Here is a 22,259-nt window from a genome sequence, read left to right as displayed (position 1 = left end):
TACCAACGCTCCTTTGGCTATCAATCATTGACGAGCTCCTACAGACTCTCGATGATCATGATTGCTGACGATCTAGTCATCATGGTTAGAGTCAAATTTGTCTCTACTATAACTGATCGGATGCAACTAGCTCTCGACGTTACGCAAAACTGGTGTCGAGAGAAAGGGCTGTCGTTAAATCCGAATAAAACCCGATGAAGAAAACTAAATTAGGGGAGGCTGACTTAACTCTATCTGGAGACAAGACATATCTGGGAGTAATCCTTGATAAAACCTTGACCTGGAAAAATCACTTATCGTACATCACAAATAAGACCAATATACATATGCCAAAGGCTTTACGGTAAAAGATGGGGTCTGCAGCCAAAGATGATGGCATAGTCTTATAAGACAATAATAGTGCCAATGATTACCTATGCCTCTATGGTATGCTGGCCAAAACTATACCAAATTAAGACTCAGATAACACTTAACACAAGGTATACAGAATAGCCTGTCTGAGCGTAACTGGAGCAATGCGAACCTGCCCCACAGCAGCTTTAGGAATGATCACTGGACTAATTCCACTCTATCTTGTAGTTAAAGAGTCGACAGTCAGTGCAGCTCTAAGGCTTCCTAATCTACTCCATCTCAAAGAAGGCAATCTTACAGGACATGTAAGAATTCTGGGTTCAATCCAGGACTCTCCATGCCTGACAGTCCGCGACAAGATGGAAAGGAAACTAGAATTCTCCAAGAAATCCAAAGTGGTCATTAGTGACCGCTTAGTGTGGAGAAACAATGAAATATCCTTAGAGCAGGGCGCCCAGGTGTGGTTTACTAATGGGTCTAAAATGGAAGACGGTAGTGCCGGGGCTGGAATTATCAGACCACATTTCAAAAAAGCAATGGGGAAAACCTCTTCCATTTTCCAGGCGGAGAATGAGCTGTGTGACAGAGAATGTCTACGGAGAGGCACGCGCGGTGCCGATATTAACATTCTCTCTGACAGTCAAGCAGCTCTAAAATCGCTTGATAGCTTCTCATTTCAATCAAGGTTGGTCTGGGAATGTTTTGAAATTCTCAACACCCTAGCATCAAGAAGCTCTGTTACCTTGATGTGGGTTCCGGGACATGAGGGGCATGAAGGTAATGAAATTGCGGACACTTTAGCGAAAAAGGGGGCAAACACTCCCTTCATAGGTCCTGAACTTTCTGCGGGGTAAATAACAGCTTCAAAAGTGCCTTCCTACGTGAGCAGGAACAACGAGGTCTAATCGACTACTGGAGAGCACAATCGAGCATGCGGCAGTCGAAAAGACTCATAGATCCAGAACAGATAACGGCAGAAGCAATCCTTAACCTAAGCAGAAAGGACATAAAACTTTACAGTGAACTACTAACAGGACACTGTAAACTTAATTATCACATGAAAAAGATAGGTGCGATAGAAAACGATTCCTGTAGACTCTGCAAAGAGGCATAAGAAACAGCAGAACACGTTCTATGCGACAGCCCAGCAGTGGCGCAACGCAGACTAAATTACCTGAGAAATGGGGATATAGATCCAAACCTCCTGGTAGAAATTAAGCCTCCAGCAGTTTTAGGATTTATTAACAGCTTAAAACTGTTTGAGTAGGCTACATGGCTGTATAATATCAATATTATCTGTGGTAATATATACAGGGTGGGCCATTTAGCGTTTGCTTTTTGAACCACCTATTTTTTTGAGAATGGTAACACAAATGACATGTCAAATGTGTTCATAATTTCCTTAAAGATTTGACATTTACGAAATGGGACGTTATACGCTTGAACAAAATTGGGAAAATGGGCAGAAAATCGTTTGACCGAAGATGAGCATTTTTACCGAAAAATCATCTTTTCTGATGAAGCTCATTTTCACATCGGTGGCTACGTCAATAAGCAAAATTGTCGGGTTTGGGGCTCAGAAAATCCACACGTTACTGTAGAGAAGCAAATGCATCCACAACGAGTCACTGTTTGGTGCGGTTTTTGGTCTGGCGGCATCATCGGGCCATTTTTTTCGAAATGAGCGAGGAGCCGCGGTTACAGTAAATGGCGAGCGTTACCGTGACATGCTCAACGAGTTGTTTCCAAAAATTGAAGAGGATGACATGGACTACATTTGGTTTCAACAGGACGGTGCAACTTGTCACAATGACAAAGTTACACTCGAACTTTTGGCTAACGTTTTTGAAAACCGAATAATCAGCCGAAATTTCGATATCATTTGGCCGCCTCGGAGCTGTGATTTAAGCCCGTTGGACTATTGTCGATATCCGTACACATAAAGCGTTTTTCAGTAAGAGCGCTTCAATTTTTTTTCGAATAAAACACAAACGGTTTGACTTTTTTAACTTTTTTTTTTTTTATTATCGAGGTTCAACATATACATTTAAGTATGAAATTCGATTTCTTTTGCACGACCACCGCGTGCACGTTTTACGAAGTCCAATCGTTGAACCCAATTTTCGACCACTCTTTTGCATAAATCGGCCGAAATTCCAGCAATTTCGCGTTCAATATTGGCTCTGAGCTCACAAATCGTCGCCGGCTTGTTACTGTAGACCAATGACTTCACATAACCCCAAAGAAAATAGTCTAGAGGCGTCAAATCACACGAGCGCGGCGGCCATTCGACCGGTCCATTTCTGGAAATAATGCGAACTTGCATCGAACTTACTCTTCAACAAATCAATTGTAGCGTGTGCTATGTGGCTTGTGGCCCCGTCCTGTTGAAACCACATGTCGTCTAAGTCCATACCATTCAATTGCGGCCAAAAATAATCGTTTATCATGTCGCGGTATCGATTTCCATTCACAGTAACGTGGCGATCGTTCTCGTCAATGAAAAAATATGGGCCAATTACGCCGCCGGCATGTAAACCGCACCAAACAGTGATTTTTTCGGGATGCAACGGTGCCTCATTAATCACGTGTGGATTGCTTTCTGCCCAGTAACGCATATTTTTCTTGTTGACAAAGCCATTGAGCCAAAAGTGAGCTTCATCACTGAAGATGATTTTTTGGAATTATTTGGATTTAAAGTAGCAGCAACAGAACGATTATTTTCATAAAAAATTTGCACGATTTGCAATCGTTGCTCAAGTGTGTAGCGTTCCATGATGAAATGTATACTAATGAAGTTTACAAATGACAAGCGAAAAATAAAAAATATTGCGTCGTTCGCCCTCCCTATCGGAAAAAAGTTGAAGCGCACCTATTGAAAAACGCTATATATTCAAAGATTGACCTCTCATATCTGTCTCGATTTGTACGCCATGCGTCAGAACTGCGTAATTGTAATGCAAAATATGTGACAGAGCTTTGACTTTCAGCAATGTTTTAACTGATACCAATGAAGACAGTTGCAGGAGTACATACAACAGATGAAAAAAACTTGCGCACCCCTTGTGGTTATAAATTTTGAAATTTAATTTTAAAATTTTTTCTTCTACGGGTGTATGTATGCACATGTACAAATATATTTTAACATCTGCATGTTATCATATATATAGGCATTATTGTTGGATTGGCCATTGCCTTCACCTATTCTTGAATTCTTAATGGAAACAAATTTTTTCATTTGAAACATATCATACATTTTCTTCTTTACAATACTTTGAAAATACAGAATTTTGGCCCAAAATAAATTTGAAGATGCGGAGTAGTAATTTTACATTAGAATAAGAATTTTTGAATATACAGAATTATGACTCAAAAAATTTCGGCTCCTTGGAATTTGTTAACAATTTTCACACAAAGGTAAAGCTGAATTTATGGGTGCGCCCAATTGTTGCCCAATTTTTGTTGTCCTGAGTATACACTGTGGGCAAAAAGTAAGGTGAATTTATTTGTCAAACTTCGCGGGATTAAAATTTCGCTCTAGTTATTTTTTTCATGAGTTGGCAGCACTGTTAATAACATCTGGGCCAACTTTAATGTGAATGTCATTTTCAGTAATATATTTACGCTTGTGTTTACCAAACGACCAAGAGTGCATTTTCCGATTTTTACAATGTCTGATTTGATTGAGCAGAGAAGTGCCATCAAATTTTGTTTGCGGAATGAAATTTCGGCTGCGGAAACGTTTAGCATGCAGAAGGCATTTGGTGATTCGACCACGTCGCAGAAAAATGTTTATAAGTGGTACAAAGACTTTAAAGAGGGTCGAGAACGTGTTGATGACTTGGAGCGCTCCGGACGACCTTCGACGTCAACAGATGACCAACACATCAATAAAGTGAAGGAGTTAGTGCTCAAAAATCGTCGGTTGACTGTTAAAGACCTTACTGATATGATCGGAATATCAGAAGGATCTGTGAAAACCATTTTGAAAGACCATTTGGGCCTACGAAAAGTCAAATCTCGTTCGGTACCGAAAACTCTCAATTTCTTGGAAAAAAGTCGTCGCTTTGATGTGTGTGAAACAATGCTTTCAGACTATCAGGACAAGCTCAAATGCATCATTACGGGAGATGAGGCTTGGATTTATGCTTACAACCCTGAAACAACCGACCAATCAAGCGAATATCGTGCTAAAGGCGAGGCCAGACCGAAACGAGCACGTCAACGTCGTTCAAAAATAAAGGTCATGATGACAGTTTTTTTCGATTTTCGTGGTGTGGTGCACTATGAATTCCTTCCACCTGGCCAAACTGTTAATAAGGAATATTATTTGAGCGTTATGCGTCGTTTACGTGAAGCAATTCGTCTAAAAAGACCAGAATTGTGGGCCAACAACTCTTGGTTTTTGCATCACGATAATGCACCGTCTCACACTGCACTCGTTCTTCGTGACCATTTCGCCAAAAATTACACGCATATCGTTCCGCAACCACCGTATTCGCCTGATTTGGTTCCGTGTGACTTCTGGCTATTCCCAAAACTCAAGAGACCACTCCGGGGAAGGCGTTTCGAGTCGATTGAGGAGATAAAAACTGAATCGAAGAAGGAGGTGATGGCTATACCGGAAATGGACTATTTGGCATGTTTCGGGGATTGGAAAAATCGTTGGCATAACTGTATTTCATCGAGAGGGGATTATTTTGAAGGGAATGCAATTAATTTACAAGAATAAATAAAGATTTTTCATTTTACAACCAAATTCATCTTACTTTTTGCCCACAGTAATTGTCCAATATGAGGGGATGTACATCTTGAAACACGCTCGTAAAATGATAAATTATTTGTAATTTTCAACTTAGCTTTTTTCAAATCTCGATTCCAACCAAAAAAAGTAACTTTTTTTTCCAAAATATTACACTGCTCAAAAAATATTCTCAACTGTATCCAGAAAATGCAATCGAAGAAATGCGGTAAAAATTAATGATTTAATTTGGTCAAAGCAATTGTTATTCTGACAACAAAAGTTTTTACGAAAAAATACCTTTAAGCACAAACTACATAGGTGTTATATTATTAATATTCAAAATATATAAAGCCTTGCACGATGTTTATTTCAAAATTGTGTTTGCCTTGATATTTTCTACAAATGGAAATCTGCTACAAGGTCTGGCAGAAATATTGGAAATAGTGGAGTTGTCACGTACTCCAGCACTCGGCTACGACGATCATCAATATGGCCACATTTGAATTTTGCCTTTGAGCCTGACTTCACACTTGCTAACTCTATTCCAATTAATGAGATATCAAATGGATATTTTCATCATCAGCACATTTATCACCACCAAATTATCAGCACTGGGCTTTATTTTTCCTTAAGCCATTAACACTTATACTCGTAGTTAGAAAAATTTATATCTGGCTAAACACTTACCCCGCTGTTGTGATGGTGCCCGTTTTGCTGTCAATCGCGAACAACCATTGCGTCTCATTAGCCAGCGAGTAGACCAAACGCGCATTGATACCCAAATCGGCATCCGTCGCTTTAATGCGCAACACACTTGCGCCGATCGCTGCATTTTCGGCAATGCTGGCCACGTATTTTGTTTTCTCGAACTGGGGATTGTTGTCATTCTCATCCTCGACCACTACTGTGATGTTGCACTGACCGTGGTAGTTATTGGGCGTACCATGATCTTGAGCCTGGATCTGTAGCAGGTAGCGCGAGTGTTGCTCACGATCGAGAGGAAGCGCCGTCAATTCGCCACTATGCATATCAATGCTGAACTTATTGCCAATATTGCCACCTAGGGAGATAAATATAAGAGGCGATAAAGAAGACGAATAAATTGAGGTAAATAAAAGTAACACACATATTGACTTTCCATAAACATATTGCTCTCTATATACAGCTGGCTACTTACCAATAATGCTATAAACGATTTCGCCATTTGCGCCCTCATCGAGATCAGTCGCCACCACCGTATGTATGACCGCCAAATTGTTGTTTTCCGGCACGGAGAGCGCATAGCAAGCGCCTGGACGAAATTCAGGTGCATGATCATTAACGTCGCTGATTGTGATGATTATTGTCGCAATGTCAAATTGTCCACTCGATGCTGTGGCTGTCGCTGCCAATGAGGCTCCCGCTTCGGCTCCTGATGGCGGCGCGGCTGTGCTGCTCGGCGTCGTGGCAATTGTTGTTGTGCTTGCCGACGTGGCAGCGGTGGCAGTCGTGGCGGCATTTTTGGTGTCATATACGTAGATTGGTATCGTGTAGCGCGCTTTTGTTTCCCGATCAAATTGTCCTCGTGTGGTGACAATGCCTCGCTGCCGATCAACGTGGAAGTGATTATCGGCGACACCTGCTGGTATCTCGTAGCTTAGATTGCCTACAAAAGCAAGGCAGATGGAGCATGAGGAATGATGGAAGCATGATAAAGCGAGCAGATAAATACTTGTAGGTATGTATGTATGAGAGTATGAGAAAATATTTTCACGGAAATTACATTAACCGTTAATTGTAGTTTGCATATACGAGCTAGCATTTCTGTTGTGTTGCAAGTTGCGAGCGTTCAATTGATTGGTTTTGTGTCCATGTTGATGAGTCTGTCTGTCAGTAGAATTGCTGACGATCACAAAGTGATTGCCGATCTTTGACAGTTTTGTTATGTCAATCAAAATCACTGATTGCGGAAGCGTGAAGAAACGAAACCTTTAAATTAATGCATTCATTAGGCGATCACCGCTTCAAGAGTTTTTTGTTTGACTTCTTCCACATTTTCGTTAAAAATATATACGTACGCTATATATATTAATAGCAAATTCACGACCATCTGAGCTTCGATGAAACCAAGTGTAACGTCAAATAAAAATTAATGTAGGTATGCAGAGAGAACTCAGACATATAGTAAATCCTGACTTTTGTGGAACTAGTTTTGGCTTGCTGAAATTGGCAAACTTTATTACTACTAAGTATTCTACATTAAGCATGATAATAAGGAATAATAGGGTGGATAAATAATATCTCCAATGAGAAACTTCTTTCAGAAGTGCATGTTTGTTGCCTAAATAATGTTGTTGTTGCCTGAATAACTCTTAAAATATGTACAGCATGTGGAAAATATTTGGCAGCTATGGCTACGAGGAGGATGGATTCCTGCAAAATTTTAAGAAAAAGATTTTGCTTTTATGTAAGCACACAAAAGAATATTCTAGGTCTAGCGACGAGCAACCAATAAAGCTTGGATCTTTAGGCACTGCAATTGGTGTAGTTCCTTTAGTGGCTCTTCATCGATTTATCAGCTTGAACCGGGATCAATGTTCAAGCTGGAGAAAGCTGATCTCCAATGATGAGACCAAAAGTGTGAAAATAGTGCGCAGGCGCCAGCAGCATCAAAGTTTTGCTAAAAGGCATTACTACCGAAATCTCCCTGCTCGGAAGAAGAATCGCAACAACGTATAGTTGCTGATGTCATACAGATCTCTCCGAGACTTTCCACTAACATTCATTTGTAAGAAATTAATCCGATTTGCTATCAGATAGTAACTTCAGACAATTATGCTAATGGATTTAAATTGGTTTCGCTTCGGAACTGTTCCAGAGTCTTTTTCAAATGGTGGAAGGGACAAAAGCATGCTCAACTCCCATTTCTAGCTAAACGGCAATCTAAATAAGCAAAACTACCGATTATGGAATTATTCTGACCATGCGATAGTCAGCTCCTCAAATTGGATTGTCCGGTCATACTTTAGTGAAAATAACAGATTGCACGTCAACTCCTTTCAACTCCGCGTGCTTTCAATAAGTTCCCATAGAACCAAGATGTTATAATATACTAATAGGTCTATTTATAAGTTCGTGCGGTTTTACAACAGATGGCGTAACTTGATTATTATTCCATCGATCCACATTTCCAAACATTCATTGGAGAGCTACTGTCGTAAGGCACAAACGTCAGTATAAGTTTTTTATTTGAAGCGTAAACAACAATATTTTTACCACACTTGAAAATGTCGAATTTCGTGCCAAATAATGTGTTTTTGCGGGGAATTCTTCTTCATTATTTTAATATGAAGAAAAAAGCAGCCGAAAGTCATCGTATCTTGGTGGAAGTTTATGGTGAGCATGCTCTATCTGAGCGAACGTGCCAGAAGTGGTTTGCACGCTTTAAAAGTGGTGATTTTGGCTTGGAAGACGAAGAACGCGAGGGTGCGCCGCCAAAGTTCATGGATACCGAATTGGAGGAATTGCTCGATCAAGATCCGGCTCAAACGCAAGAAGAGGTTGCAAAAACTTTGGGAGTTGATCAATCAACCATTTCCAAACGTTTAAAAGCCATGGGAATGATCCGAAAGGTAGGCCATTGGGTGCCGTATGAATTGAAGCCAAGAGACGTTGAACGCCGTTTTATGGCATGCGAACAACTGCTTCAACGGCACAAAAGAAAGGGTTTTTTGCATCGAATTGTGACTGGCGATGAAAAGTGGGTCCATTACGACAATCCAAAACGTCGGGCAACGTATGGATACCCTGACCATGCTTCAACATCGACGTCGGCGCAGAATATTCATGGCCTGAAGGTTATGCTGTGTATCTGGTGGGACCAGCTGGGTGTTGTGTATTATGAGCTACTGAAACCGAATGAAACGATTACGGGGGATGTCTACCGACGACAATTGATGCGTTTGAGCCGAGCACTGCGAGAAAAACGGCCGCAATACGCCGATAGACACGACAAAGTTATTTTGCAACATGACAATGCTCGGCCACATGTTGCACAAGTGGTCAAAACATACTTAGAAACGCTCAAATGGGATGTCCTACCCCACCCGCCGTATAGTCCAGACCTTGCGCCATCCGATTACTATCTCTTCCGATCGATGCAACATGGCCTGGCTGACCAGCACTTCCGTAATTACGATGAAGTCAAAAAATGGATCGATTCGTGGATTGCGGCAAAACCGACCGAATTTTTCACAAAGGGAATCCGTGAATTGCCAGAAAGATGGGAAAAAGTAGTAGTAAGCGATGGACAATATTTTGAATATTAAATTTGTAACCATTTTACGTCAATAAAGTTTCAAATTTCGAAAAAAAACCGCACGAACTTATTCATAGTCCTATTATATATTACTGATAATGACATGCACATGAAAGTTGGCCCAGATGTTACTAACAGTACTGCCAACTCATGAAAAAAATAACTAGAGCGAAATTTTAATCCCGCGAAGTTTGACAAATAAATTCATCTTACTTTTTGCGCAAAGTAGTAGAAGAGTTGCAACGACAATTTTATTATAAAATCATTTCAAGACAGTCCACATTTCATTGGGGCTGCGCATATATTTTTCTTATGGGGTTATTAAAAATGAGTAGCTTACAAAAAGAAACCATCAAATTTAAATATTTAAATTAGTATTACAAATAGATCCTAATAAATTAATACATAAACTAAAAATAAACAAAAAAAAAATAAATAAATATATCATATTTTAAGGAAAGAACAACTTTAAACACGCCACACCTTTAACATATACACAGATGGTTCCAAAATGGAAGAAGGTCTTGGAGCCGTCGAATTCTGTCCGAAATTAGGCTATGAACAGTCGTACAAATCACCGGATTACAGCAGTGTATTCCAAGCTGAGCTCCACGCAGCAACGAAAGCAGAAGACTTGGCCATAGAGAACACTCCTCCGAACTCTCAATAGCAGCTATGATGACAAACTCACACTGAGTAAGACAATGCCGGAACAAGATGGATGAGCTAGGAACTGAGAAGCAACAAGTTGAGGGAAACGAAAAAGGGGATACACTAACTAAAGCAGACGTAAAACTTTCTGTAGCTAGCACCTCTTTGCAAACGGCTGATATCAATGCAGGAATGATTCAAGAAGCAAACTCAATAAGGGAAAGAACCATCTCGTGCAGGATCGTGAAAAAAAAGCATGGCGCTCTGGTATAGTGACAGGTCTACAAATTATATTTTACAAGACTGTAAACTTGTAGTGGGGATACTGTCGGAACACTGTCTCACCCCATCATACATGCACAATATGTAGCGAAGTCAACGCGAGTGGAACTCTGGACCCTACTCTGCCACTGCAACTCGAATAAACTGCTTACGTTTTGCATACTTTTCAACCTTAGAAATTGTGCCAAATAGAAAAATTGTCAGTCTACTTAAAATATTTAAGCTGTGCATAAAACACAAAGTATAAATTTCTTAAACTCTCTACTCAAACCCTTGGTATCACTATTGATCAATTTCTAGTCTCTGTGCGATCTCCAGGATCAGCCGAAACCAACCTAACCTATTATTATTAAAAAAGCTGAACAAAGTTACTAAAAAGGTCCAACAGATGAATTAAATTTCATAGAGCTAACCCCGGTATTCTTCCGAACAATCTATTGAGTATACTTCTTAAGATATACTTTGAACCTGATACCAGATAAGAATTTTGGAAGGGTGGAAGTCGAAATTGTGGAGGGAAGGAAGTTATGCTCCGTTAGTGCAGAATATTCTTTCAGAAATACCCTCTTGAATTGAAGATCCTAAAGCTGACTTGATTCTTTCTAGGTGTAAAAAAATGAACGGACTGCCGGGTAGGGTTTTCAAAAAGTACAATTGTTGCAAAAAATGACGTAATTTCTTACTTTGTTAATAGTTCCAACAACATCAAGACGCACACCGCAAATAGGAGGAGGAGCTCGGCTAAACACCCATAAAGGGTGTACGCGCCAATTATATATATATATAAATAGTTCCAAGGTAATGTATCGACCTTTCAGTTTACGGTTTCATGGGTCCAGAGCTTTTCGTATGATATTTCTGCATAGCAAGTTTTCCGTTTGTGGAAGAAAATAAGGCGCATACCAAAGATTTTGGAGGAACTAGACTAAACATCCAACAACGAGTAAAACTACGGCATTTTTCAGATTTGTGGATGTGCCTTAGAGCTTGGAGTCCAGTTGAACAACAGCTCCTCAAAAAGCATCAGCAGAAAAGAAGACAAATAAGGCTCGACAGCAATCTATAAAGTTTGTAATGGGGAAGAAAGGAGACTTGCAGCGTTTCCACCGTTTTCAAGAAAGTTTCAGTTTTGATGTTTATCAACTGAATCAGTTGTAGGGGCTCAATAGTATCAAGAGAACTGTCAATCGCTTTTACCTACTTTCGTGTAATTCTTCGATTTGACTCCACAGCAGATATAGAATTTGATATTGACGTTAATTTATTTGCTTAAACGGATTGCGAATGTAGCAATTAATTTATTTCAACTAGTCGAATTCTAAAACTGTGTAGTGGCTTAAAATGGCAAATTTCGATGGCTGATACTGTTGTTGTTGTAGCTACTGCTATTACGAGTACAGCCATTACTGCCATATCACATAAAGTTGTTGTATTATTCACCGATAAATCGTTTAGTTTTAATCAATATTAAAATAAATGATAACATGTCCTTGAGAGAAAAACATGTAATTAAAAACAAGCAACAACAATTACAACAAGAACAGACCGACACCAACACCAATACCAGCGACTATCAAGCACTCAGGCAGGCGAGCAAGCGAGCAAGTAACCAACGCCAGCGCCAATCACAATGCAAAGCGCGCGACCAGAGAAACAACAACAACCTATCTGCATGTTGTATGCACTGCAAAAGGCTGAGCGCGAGTCAGGCAAAGTGCGGTTGCCTGCTGGTGGCTGTGAGTACCGCATCGGTGGGACAGAACATAAAATGAATGCCATAAACTGAATGCAAATAAAAAATCAAAGGAAACCGTCGTCTACTTAATTTAACAGTGGCGGCCATAAATTTAGCAACATAGTCACTGCAATGGCAATGTAGCAGCAGCAGCAGCAGCAGCAACAATAACAATTGCCGGCCCATTGCCACCATGTGCGGCTGACAGCCAAACCAGCAGCAGTGGCAGAATAACGGAGCTGCGTAAATGAAATTGGGCGATGAGTGCGGCATGACAGCAAATAGCCAACCAAGTACCGGGCATCGAACATCGGGCACCGGGATTGCAATGGAAGTGAAAATGGGAATGCCATTAAATGGATCCACTAGGCGCTGCTTTTGGCTATGGCACTAGGCGCTACGCAGATTGAAAAATCCACACAGAGTGTGCGGCCAATGGTATTACAAATACGCGTTTGTATTTAAGAGCTACAAGATAGTGTTTTTATTGTAAAGGAGGCTGTTTGCAAGTTGCAAGCCAGCAATGACAACTGTGGCTGAAACTGCATATTTCAAAAAGTTTCAAAGTTTATTGATTTATTTTACAAAACTATGCTTGTTTTTCCTACTAAGTAATTTACTTCAGTCACATAAGTTCATTACTGTATTTTTTTATTTAGCGATGTTTGAGTTTTTGGTTTTTTGTGTCACATTGGCTGCCAATTTTTTGTCACAAAAGTCACGTTCAGCCATCATTTTGTCACTGACTGTCATCGCGCCTGACAGTGTTGACAATGACTTTTAAAAGCGTTTTGCAGTGGTATTTTGCGCTCATTTGAGTCGGTCGCAGGCGCATGCATTTGACTGTCATATATTGGTGCAGCGCTCTTCACATGCAAACATATACGCATCCACACTATACACATGTATCCATACACATGCACATATGTACATAGAAGGCTTGGTGCAAACAATGGCACTATATTTTATCAATCGCCGAAAGTTGCACAATTTATCGCGAAATATGCCAGAACAGGTTGTCAACTGCAGCGTCGGCTGCTGTTATTGCAGCCGCTACTGTTACTCACACCGAATTGCCAAAGCTGCATGAGCGCATATTGTAGCCATTTTTGGCAAGTAAAATTGAAAAATAGTAAATTTAAAAACATTAAACTAAAGGTAAATCAAATAAAAGTAACGTAGGAACGTTTTCGGATTCATGGAAAGCTCATTGGTAAATTGTAATATCTAATAGGGTATCGCATTTAATAAAAAACAAAAATGTTTGATGCAACTAAAAATAGTAAATTTGATTTATTCTTCCTTCCTTAATTGGGCGATTACCATTTAATTCTTTCAGGGGGAAAAAAACTCTAGAATTGTTTACCATAAAGCGGTACAAAATGTGACTATTTCCCTCCTCTGCTACCGCCAGTAGGTACCGCGCAGAATGCTTTCTGATCACAATGTCAATGTCGCTGTAAAGCTCATACAGTTCCTTGCATTATAGACTGGGATATTCGCCCTCGCCAACGTACAAAATTCCAAAAACCTTCCGCAGAATCTTTATTTCAAACGCTCCAAGGGCCGCCTAATCGGATTTTGTCTTCGTCCAAGCTTTTGCGTCATATAAAAGAACGGATGTGCTAAGAGTCTTATGAAGTAATAAAGTGTGGTTCTTCTTCGTTAAGATAGGATTTCTTCATTTGCCTACTTTATCCAAAGAGGCACTTTATGACAAAAAGGATACTCCGTCAGTTTTGATGGTTGGTCCCTTCATTTGTGGAACAACATCAAGATGCACACCACAAATAGGAGGAGAAGCTTTTGGCTAAACATCCAAAATGGGTGTAAGCTCCTATCATAGATATATTCGTATATATATAAACACTTAAAAAAATTCAGAGACGGTGGTATGTTGCGATATCGTCCTATAATTCGTAATGCCTTTTTATTACCACTTTTGAGAATAGGTGTAATTATAGTAAATTTCCAATCATCGATAAAAAATACCAAATAACAACAAACTAAAAATGTTCGAATAAAGTTTTCAGGTGAAGTCAAATTTTTTATGTGTGCACTCACTATTTATATATATATTAGGCCGGGTCGATTTGTGGGGAGGCAAAAAAATCGCCCGTTGCTCTGTGAAAATCATATTCTAGGGATCAAAATAAGAAACTTTGCCGAAGGAACCATACCTCTAAAACGAATTCTGATGTCCCCCAATTTGGGTCGAACTTTTTAGTTTCTTTTCTCATGTAAAGGCCAAAAATGGTGATATTTTGAAATGATTGTATGGGGAACCCCCCGGGGGAGTTCCAGGGGGTGTGCCACTGGCATGGGTGGATCGGCCGTCCAAACTTAGTGAGGGTCGGTCATACATTTGGACTCGATTGGAGCACTCTAAATGGGTCAAAGTCGGATTTTTCGTTCGACCCAAATTTGGGGACATGAGAATTCGTTTTAGAGGTATGGTTCCTTCGGCAAAGTTTCTTATTTTGATCCCTAGAATACGATTTTCACAGAGCAACGAGCGATTTTTAAATCGACCCGCCCTAATATATATAAAGGTATATAATTGCTGCGTACACCCTTTTTGCGAGTTTGGCCGAGCTCCTCCTCCTATTTGTGGTGTGCGTCTTGATGTTGTTTCACAAATGGAGGGACCTACAGTTTCAAGCCGACTCCGAACGGCAGATTTTTTTATGAGGAGCTATTTTCATGGCAGAAATACACTCGGAGGTTTGTCATTGCCTGCCTTAAATAAAGATATTTGGGTTTCGGCTAGGAAGTAGAATTCACTTCCTTGAAGCCACATAAATTTGTATTCCTCTATTCGTTCAGTTCGTTAAATTGCTCGCTTGCAAACTAACAAATAATGCTTCTCGAAAATATAGTAAATAAAATATTTCAACTTACCATTGTCACCTCCGTTAAATGATTTCGCTGCAACCTGTAGTACAAAGGTGCCTGCGGCCGCGTTCTCAGATATGTTCGCATAGTACACCGACTGATGGAAGCGTGGTGGATTACTGCTGGTTCCATGCACTGAAATCTGCAGCTTCAACTGCGATTGCCGGGCAGTCGGTGTGCCATTATCGCTGGCGCTTACCACCAAATTGTAATGGTTTTTCTGAGAGTTAGCTGTGTCGGACATTTCGCCAGGGCCACTCAATGCTGTGGGCGGCAACAACTTGGCTAAATCAATGTAACCTGTCTTCGCATTTATACGAAAATGCCCCGCTTCATTGCCGCTGACAATCGCATAAGTTATGTCTCCGTTCGCGCCTGCGTCTTGATCGATAGCCACAATATGAGCGACTGTTTCACCGATGCGCAGGGCATCATTGATTCGAATTGTAGCAGCGGTTGGCGTATTGAATCGCTGTTCTGCTAGGATACTGCTAGCAGCAGGTGACACAAATTGTGGCGCATTATCATTAACATCGGTCACCTGTAAGACGGCTGTAACTTTGGTGTGTAGACGCGAGCTCACATTCGAAGACTGATCCAAGGCCTCAACGATTAGTATGTAACTCTGCGTAGATTCGTAGTCAAGTGGTGCGAGCAACGTTAGTGCACCAGTTAGGGCATCGACACTGAAGAGTAACTCTGCATCTTTGCGCTCCGCTGATTTTTGCTCGCTAGAGTCCTCACTGGCAACACTGTCCATAGGTGTATAGCTTAGGAGCTTATATTGAAGGTAACTATTACTGCCTGAGTCAGCATCTGTGGCGCTAAAGTTGTAAACGATAGTGCCTACATCAGTTGCTTCACTCACTTGCAACTCAATGGGATCGCTCAACCATCTGGGCGGATTGTCGTTTACGTCGGCGATCTCTACCTTTACAGTAATGGCGCTACTCTGGGGGTTGTTACTAGCGCTGGTGTCCAAAGCACGTATTTCCAAACGAAACTCGGACTGGGTTTCGCGATCCAATTGACGTGCGACTACCAGCGAACCTGTGTGTCTGTCGATATCGAATGCGCCTTCGATCATATCCTTCACCAGCGATGAGAGAGTGTATGTGACGAAGAGATCGTTGTTGCTGTCGATCATATTGTGCTGGACGGCACGTTCATTAGGGCTCACCGAGCCAACCACATAACCAACAGAGACATCTTCGGGGACCTTGAGAGTGAAAAGAATCAGAAGGGAAAATATATTTTAAATGGCTTATGGTGAAATAAACAAGTAAGTAATTCTTATTGTAAAAATTATTGTATATTAATGATTTTGAATTTTATTTTTATTTTTGAAATTGACAGAATATACATCTGAACACAACACTGTAAAAGCAGAAGTTTTGCTGAATATTCACAACGGCTTGAAAAATCGCTATCACAAAACCATATTTTATACTTTCAGATAACTGCATGAGATCAACACTTAACCGAATACTTTATGTGGCTTTTCAGATTGTGTTGCCTCCGAAAAACGTACAAAATTTAAATATGACAGGAAAAGAAGACATAAATTATAAACGCAAAGTAAAAGAGAAATGTATAAAGTGAGCTGCAACCGCTGGCAGTGTACTTGAGTAGCCAATGGCGAACTCTCTACCAACCAGGCAACCAGGCAAAATAATGTTTTTTTATTATAAAAAAAGTATGCAAGAGTTGGGCAGATTAGGTCACTTCAAAAACGTTATTTGTGATTGTATGTAATAGAAAACAACAAATTTTAAAATAATTCCAAATTGGGCTTTTGATGTATTAATTTTATGCAAAGTTTTCCGCTGAATTCAAATGTGATAGTCGCATATTACAAAAGTAGAGTGGTTTTCGAGATACCTATTTAATAATTTATATTTTTTGAGCATTAAAAAAGGTAAGACTACTCAATTTTTAATGTCTGCGACCTTAGTGAACTGAATTTTAAGTTCTTTTATTTTTATTAAAGAGATAACCTTTCCTTTAGAATAACGTTTCTAGAAAAATAAACATTATTCCAATCAGCGGAGAGATGGCGGAGTTATAGTGGATCAAATTTCAATCAGCGGAAAATTTTCCATAAGATTGAAGCACTAAAAGACGTAGTTATTTTTATTTCGTTGTATAGTCGAATTATTTGAGCATAAAAAAATTCAATTTGAATGAATCATTAAGACTATGGAATTCTGTTTCATAGGTTAGGTTAGGTCTGGGCCGCCGTAGCCGATTGGGTTGGTGCGTGCCTACGATTTGGAACTGCGCAGGTTCTAATCCGCGTTAATCAAGCACCAAACTCCATACGGAACATATGTCGCACGAATGTTTCCGGCGAATGAGGTTCTCCAAAGGCTCTGTTAATTTTTTCTCTCGCAGTACGAAAGGGCGCGTATACGAAGAATATGAGCTGAACGCTTTCGTCACAGTAATCGCAGTAGAGATTGTGGCGGCAGCATCTGCTCAAGCATATTGGGAATGCATTTGTATCGCATTGTGTCTGCCGTTTATCAAGGCTTATCAATGCAGTTTTCCTTTAGTTCGATGAAAGTCTATCCATCAAAATGGTATACTTTTGTTAATCAGAAAACATCAGAATGACACAGTTTCAACCACAGCAGTATCCGGAGAAATTCTGCATTCCAGCGAGATCGGCAGAACTGACACATCACTCCGGCGGTGGGCAGAAACTTAGCACGAGTAAGTCAAGAAAGAAATATTAAATAATAAAAATTCAGTAAACATTTTAATATGCAAAACCACAAAAATGCTAAAAAGCAAAGAACAAAAATGAAAAAGAGTAAATGAAAGCCAACAAATATGTGCCGTTTGGTCCACAGAGCTCCTGTGTCTATGCTCATAAAAGTACATAGCCAAGTAACTTCTTGTTTACATATGTACAATATGTATATAGTTTTTTTGCTGCATCTCAAAAATGGCGTCGCAAAAATGACAGCGATCAGATTTATGCATCGAAACCGCAGCTGTTTGCGGCACGGCTTCAGCTTTTCATCTTACCCGTGGCATACCCGCTTAGCAAACGCAACGCACCGTTTTGTCGTAGGATTTTGGTGTTGCTTTTGCTGCCACTACCACGTTGTTGACATTGTTTCTTGCTGCTGCTGCTGCTGTTGCACATTTAAGTCATAATTTCTGTGGCGGCATAAAAATTTTATGTATTCACTTTATTTAATATTTTTTTCCTCTGCTATGTTGTTTGTGTTTTTTCGTATGCAAGTTGGTACCCTTTTTACACTCTCATCACCTTTCACCCAAAAGCTTTCGTGTTATAGCCGCAGAGTCAATGCCATTGGAACTGTTACCAGGCCACTACCTGTGGCATATGGTCGCTTTCTCAATCCCTCCACCAAATACTTGCAGCTTTTGTATTTTACTATGAGTAGTTTTGGATTATTTTTCTTTTGTTTCCAAACACTCAAAGCAATTACATCACTAGGAATGTGGCACAATTATGGATCTGGGTGCTGATTTCCGTTACGGTATTAAATTGTGTATGTAAGTGCACCAAGAAAATGAAGCGGAAGGAATTGCGCATTATGGTTTTACCGTTCTCGGTAAGAAACGAAATTAATTTTGTTTTATATTCGTAATATAAATTTTCTATACATCTGTTATCAACCACTAACTCTCATGACATAAATTTCAAAACATATATATATTAGGATTGCAAAAAAAAACACATGTAAAAAAAATTGGATGATACCTGCTGAATTTATGCTACGGCCAAAAAAATTGGACACCTATTTTTAATTTTTCGTTAATAAGGCGTTTTTCAATAGGTGCGCTTCAACTTTTTTCCAATAGGGAGGGCGAACGACGCAATATTTTTTATTTTTCGCTTGTCATTTGTAAACTTCATTAGTATACATTTCATCATGGAACGCTACACACTTGAGCAACGCGTTAAAGTTATTCAGGCTTATTATGAAAACGGGCGTTCAAATCAAAATGCATATCGCGCACTTCATTTTCAGTGAGGACGCACATTTTCACCTCAGTGGATTCGTCAATAAGCAGAATTTCCGCATTTGGGCGAAAGATAATCCAAGAGAGATTGCCGAAAAACCAATGTACCCACAAAGAGTGACTGTTTGGTGCAGTTTACATGCCGGCGGCGTAATGGGCCCATATTTTTTCGTTGACGAGAACGATCGCCACGTTACTGTGAATGGAAATCGATACCGCGACATGATAAACGATTATTTTTGGCCGCAATTGAATGGTATGGACTTAGACGACATGTGGTTTCAACAAGACGGGGCCACAAGTCACACAGCACACGCTACAATTGATTTGTTGAAGAGTAAGTTCGATGAGCGCATTATTTCCAGAAATGGACCGGTCGAATGGCCGACGCGCTCGTGTGATTTGACGCCTCTAGACTATTTTCTTTGGGGTTATGTGAAGTCATTGGTCTACAGTAACACGCCGGCGACGATTTGTGAGCTCAGAGCCAATATTGAACGCGAAATTGCTGGAATTTCGGCCGATTTATGCAAAAGAGTGGTCGAAAATAGGGTTCAACGATTGGACTTCGTAAAACGTGCACGCGGTGGTCATGCAAAAGAAATCGAATTTCATACTTAAATGTATATGTTCAAACTCGATAATAAAAAAAAAAATTAGTTAAAAAAGTCAAACCGTTTGTGTTTTATTCAAAAAAGTTCAAAAGTTGAAGCGCTCTTACTGAAAAACGCTTTATATTAAATATCAACACTAAGCTGCTTACAAAATTTAAAAAAAACACCAATTATTAATAGCATACATGTGAAATGTATATATAAAATATATATATATTTCTCTTTAGTATTGAATAGACCATAATTGTTTGGGCATTTATGAAGGGAAGCTACAAGAGGAGATTAGATAATACCGATCTGTAAAAAATGTTAAGCCAATTTTGCGGAAAAGTACATTTTTGCCATGGGAATACAATTTTCGAACGTTTGTGGATCAGAAAATTGGTGAAAATAAAAAATAGTCCTTTCAGTCTTTTTACATAAGAGCATATCAGGGAACGCATTGATGCACTTTTAGATTTCATAAATATAACTCATATAACTTGATTTCTTAGTCGATAGATTCTGCGCTTTCTTGATTATTCATTTATGGTATTCACAATGTTTATGCCATAAATTTGCAAATTAACTCTGAGCTTCTGCTTCCCCTTTTCTTTATTACAATGACCATGTATGGTTACAAAGATTAATTAAATATCTAATTTACGTTTGTAATCGGATTATAAATTTATGAATCGTACTGCAAGATTAGAGCAAAGTAGCATGCGAAGAAGGCATCTGTGGTTTAACGTTTACGACTGGTGTAAGGTTGGTCACACTTCACTCATCCAACCTTGTAAACACCGTTTAGTAAACTTATATTGATTAACAGAATCCATCAAATGTAATATAAGCAGCAGGTACTCTTTAATATGAATTATTCTCTTAAGATCGTCTATCTTTACGCCAGTAGGGTGGTGAGCCAGTAGAGGATGGTTCAAATGAAATGTTAAAAATTATATGGAGACGTTAGAATACATTTTAAGTTACTGTTTAAGCTTGCGTGATTCATTCCATGTTTTACGAAAATGCTCCAGTTCGTGTATATAGTAAGGTGCATTTTTTGAAAGGTGGGTGGGATACAAACCACATACAAATCTGTTGAAAGACATGCATCACAAGTCTCGAGAACGCATTTGCCCTAACTGTTTAACACTTTTCACGTAAGGTAATCCTGAGTTAAATTTCTTGTTTTCTGTGAACAGATTTCTCGTCTTCGCTAAGAGATCAAGTGAAGAGCAAATTAAGGTTCCTTTACTCGAGGCTATATTTTTCTTACCAGTCATGGTACTGTGGTTCAGTGAAAGTAGTGCAATAAGTGTAAAAATATTACAAAACATATTCAGCTCGAACGCAAATCCACAAACAGTATAAGAACAACGAAACGTGAGGGCGTAGATCATTTTCTTTTGTCGAGTTCTTAGTGTGCACGTAATTGCGGCACAAAAAGCCGCTGTCGCGAACTTAAAAAAAAGACTAGAGTCAAAGGGAGACGCGCACAGATGGACATACGAAATGTACACCGGATCGCCGAAATGCGTCAATTTTAATTGCGGCTACGCGAATGTAGAATTATTGTAAAAGCAATGAAGGCGTGCAAATGCAGAAGCAAAGCGCTAAGAGGAAGGGCAAAGGGGGGTAGGTTGAGGTGGAAGGATTGAGGCGAAAAAGTGCCTTTTCAAACCCAATTAAATGCATGTCAAAGCGTATGTTTCGGGGTGTCGGAAATGTACATGTACACATACATGCATACATACAACTACATACATATCTGCTAGGTCGCCGGCACATGCATTATGCAGTCATGCCTCACATTTCCAAACAGAACGATGTACAGGTACGTGCGAGGTTCTTGAGTGCGTACACTTGCAACGCTGTAAATCTTGCTAACATTTGTAGTGTGCGAGAACGCTGGAAGGTATGCAAAACACGCGCGAATCGAACGTGATAAAAATGTTTAGTAGCGAAGCGGTTTTCGATGTCATTTGCGCTGCGGCGAGGACCGCAAATGATTGCTGTTTTAAATTGTACCAAATGACAGCGAAGTTTTGTATTTTTCTGACAACCGCGAAACATTCACATGCAAGCACAGGCAAGTACATACTTATGCACACATACATATATGTACATTCATACATATACATTGGCACAGCAAATCGTCTTAACCGCAAAAAATGTGCGGGGTCTTAACAACTGGAGGAGTAAGAAGCAAAAAAAAAAAATATATTTCGTCACAAGCAAAACAAGTGGAGAAGCGAAATATAAAGAATGTCAAAGTGACAATAACCAGAATGTAATAATCATGGCTTACTGACACTTGGTCTGCTGAATATGTCCATCAGTAGTTTTTTAATTTATCTACAATATAACAGTGAAGTCACTACGCTTCTTGCATCATGCATGGCATTATACAGGGTGCGGCATATAGAGTTTGCTTTTTGAACCACCTATTTTTTTGAGAATGGTAACACAAATGACATGTCAAATGTGTTCATAATTTACTTAAAGGTTTGACATTTATGAAATGGGACGCTATACGCTTGAACAAAATTGGGAAATATTGAAAACCTATTTCCAAAGTGGTGAGTCTTCTTCTTCTTCCGCGGTTACAGTAAAGGGCCAGCGTTACCGTGACATGCTCAACGAGGTTTTGTTTCCAAAAATTGAAGAGGATGACATGGACGATATTTGGTTTCAACAGGACGGTGC

At 39.6% G+C, this 22,259-nt stretch overlaps 1 protein-coding gene across 1 annotated transcript in view; it reads right to left on the bottom strand.

Annotated features, from left to right (window-relative positions):
* Positions 1-22,259, bottom strand: part of LOC128864735 (protein dachsous) — a 210,426-nt gene that overhangs the window by 15,124 nt on the left and 173,043 nt on the right. The window contains exons 8-10 of the mRNA XM_054104488.1: positions 14,962-16,174; positions 6,273-6,740; positions 5,783-6,155 (exon numbers count right to left, since the gene is read on the bottom strand). Coding sequence (XP_053960463.1) covers positions 5,783-6,155; positions 6,273-6,740; positions 14,962-16,174 — 2,054 coding nt within the window. The remainder of the gene's footprint in view (positions 1-5,782; positions 6,156-6,272; positions 6,741-14,961; positions 16,175-22,259) is intronic.

The sequence above is a fragment of the Anastrepha ludens genome, chromosome 5, assembly GCF_028408465.1.
Source record: "Anastrepha ludens isolate Willacy chromosome 5, idAnaLude1.1, whole genome shotgun sequence".
NCBI lineage: Eukaryota > Metazoa > Arthropoda > Insecta > Diptera > Tephritidae > Anastrepha > Anastrepha ludens.
The sequence above is the reverse complement of the archived record's forward strand: the minus strand, read 5'-3'. Positions and strand labels throughout refer to the sequence as shown.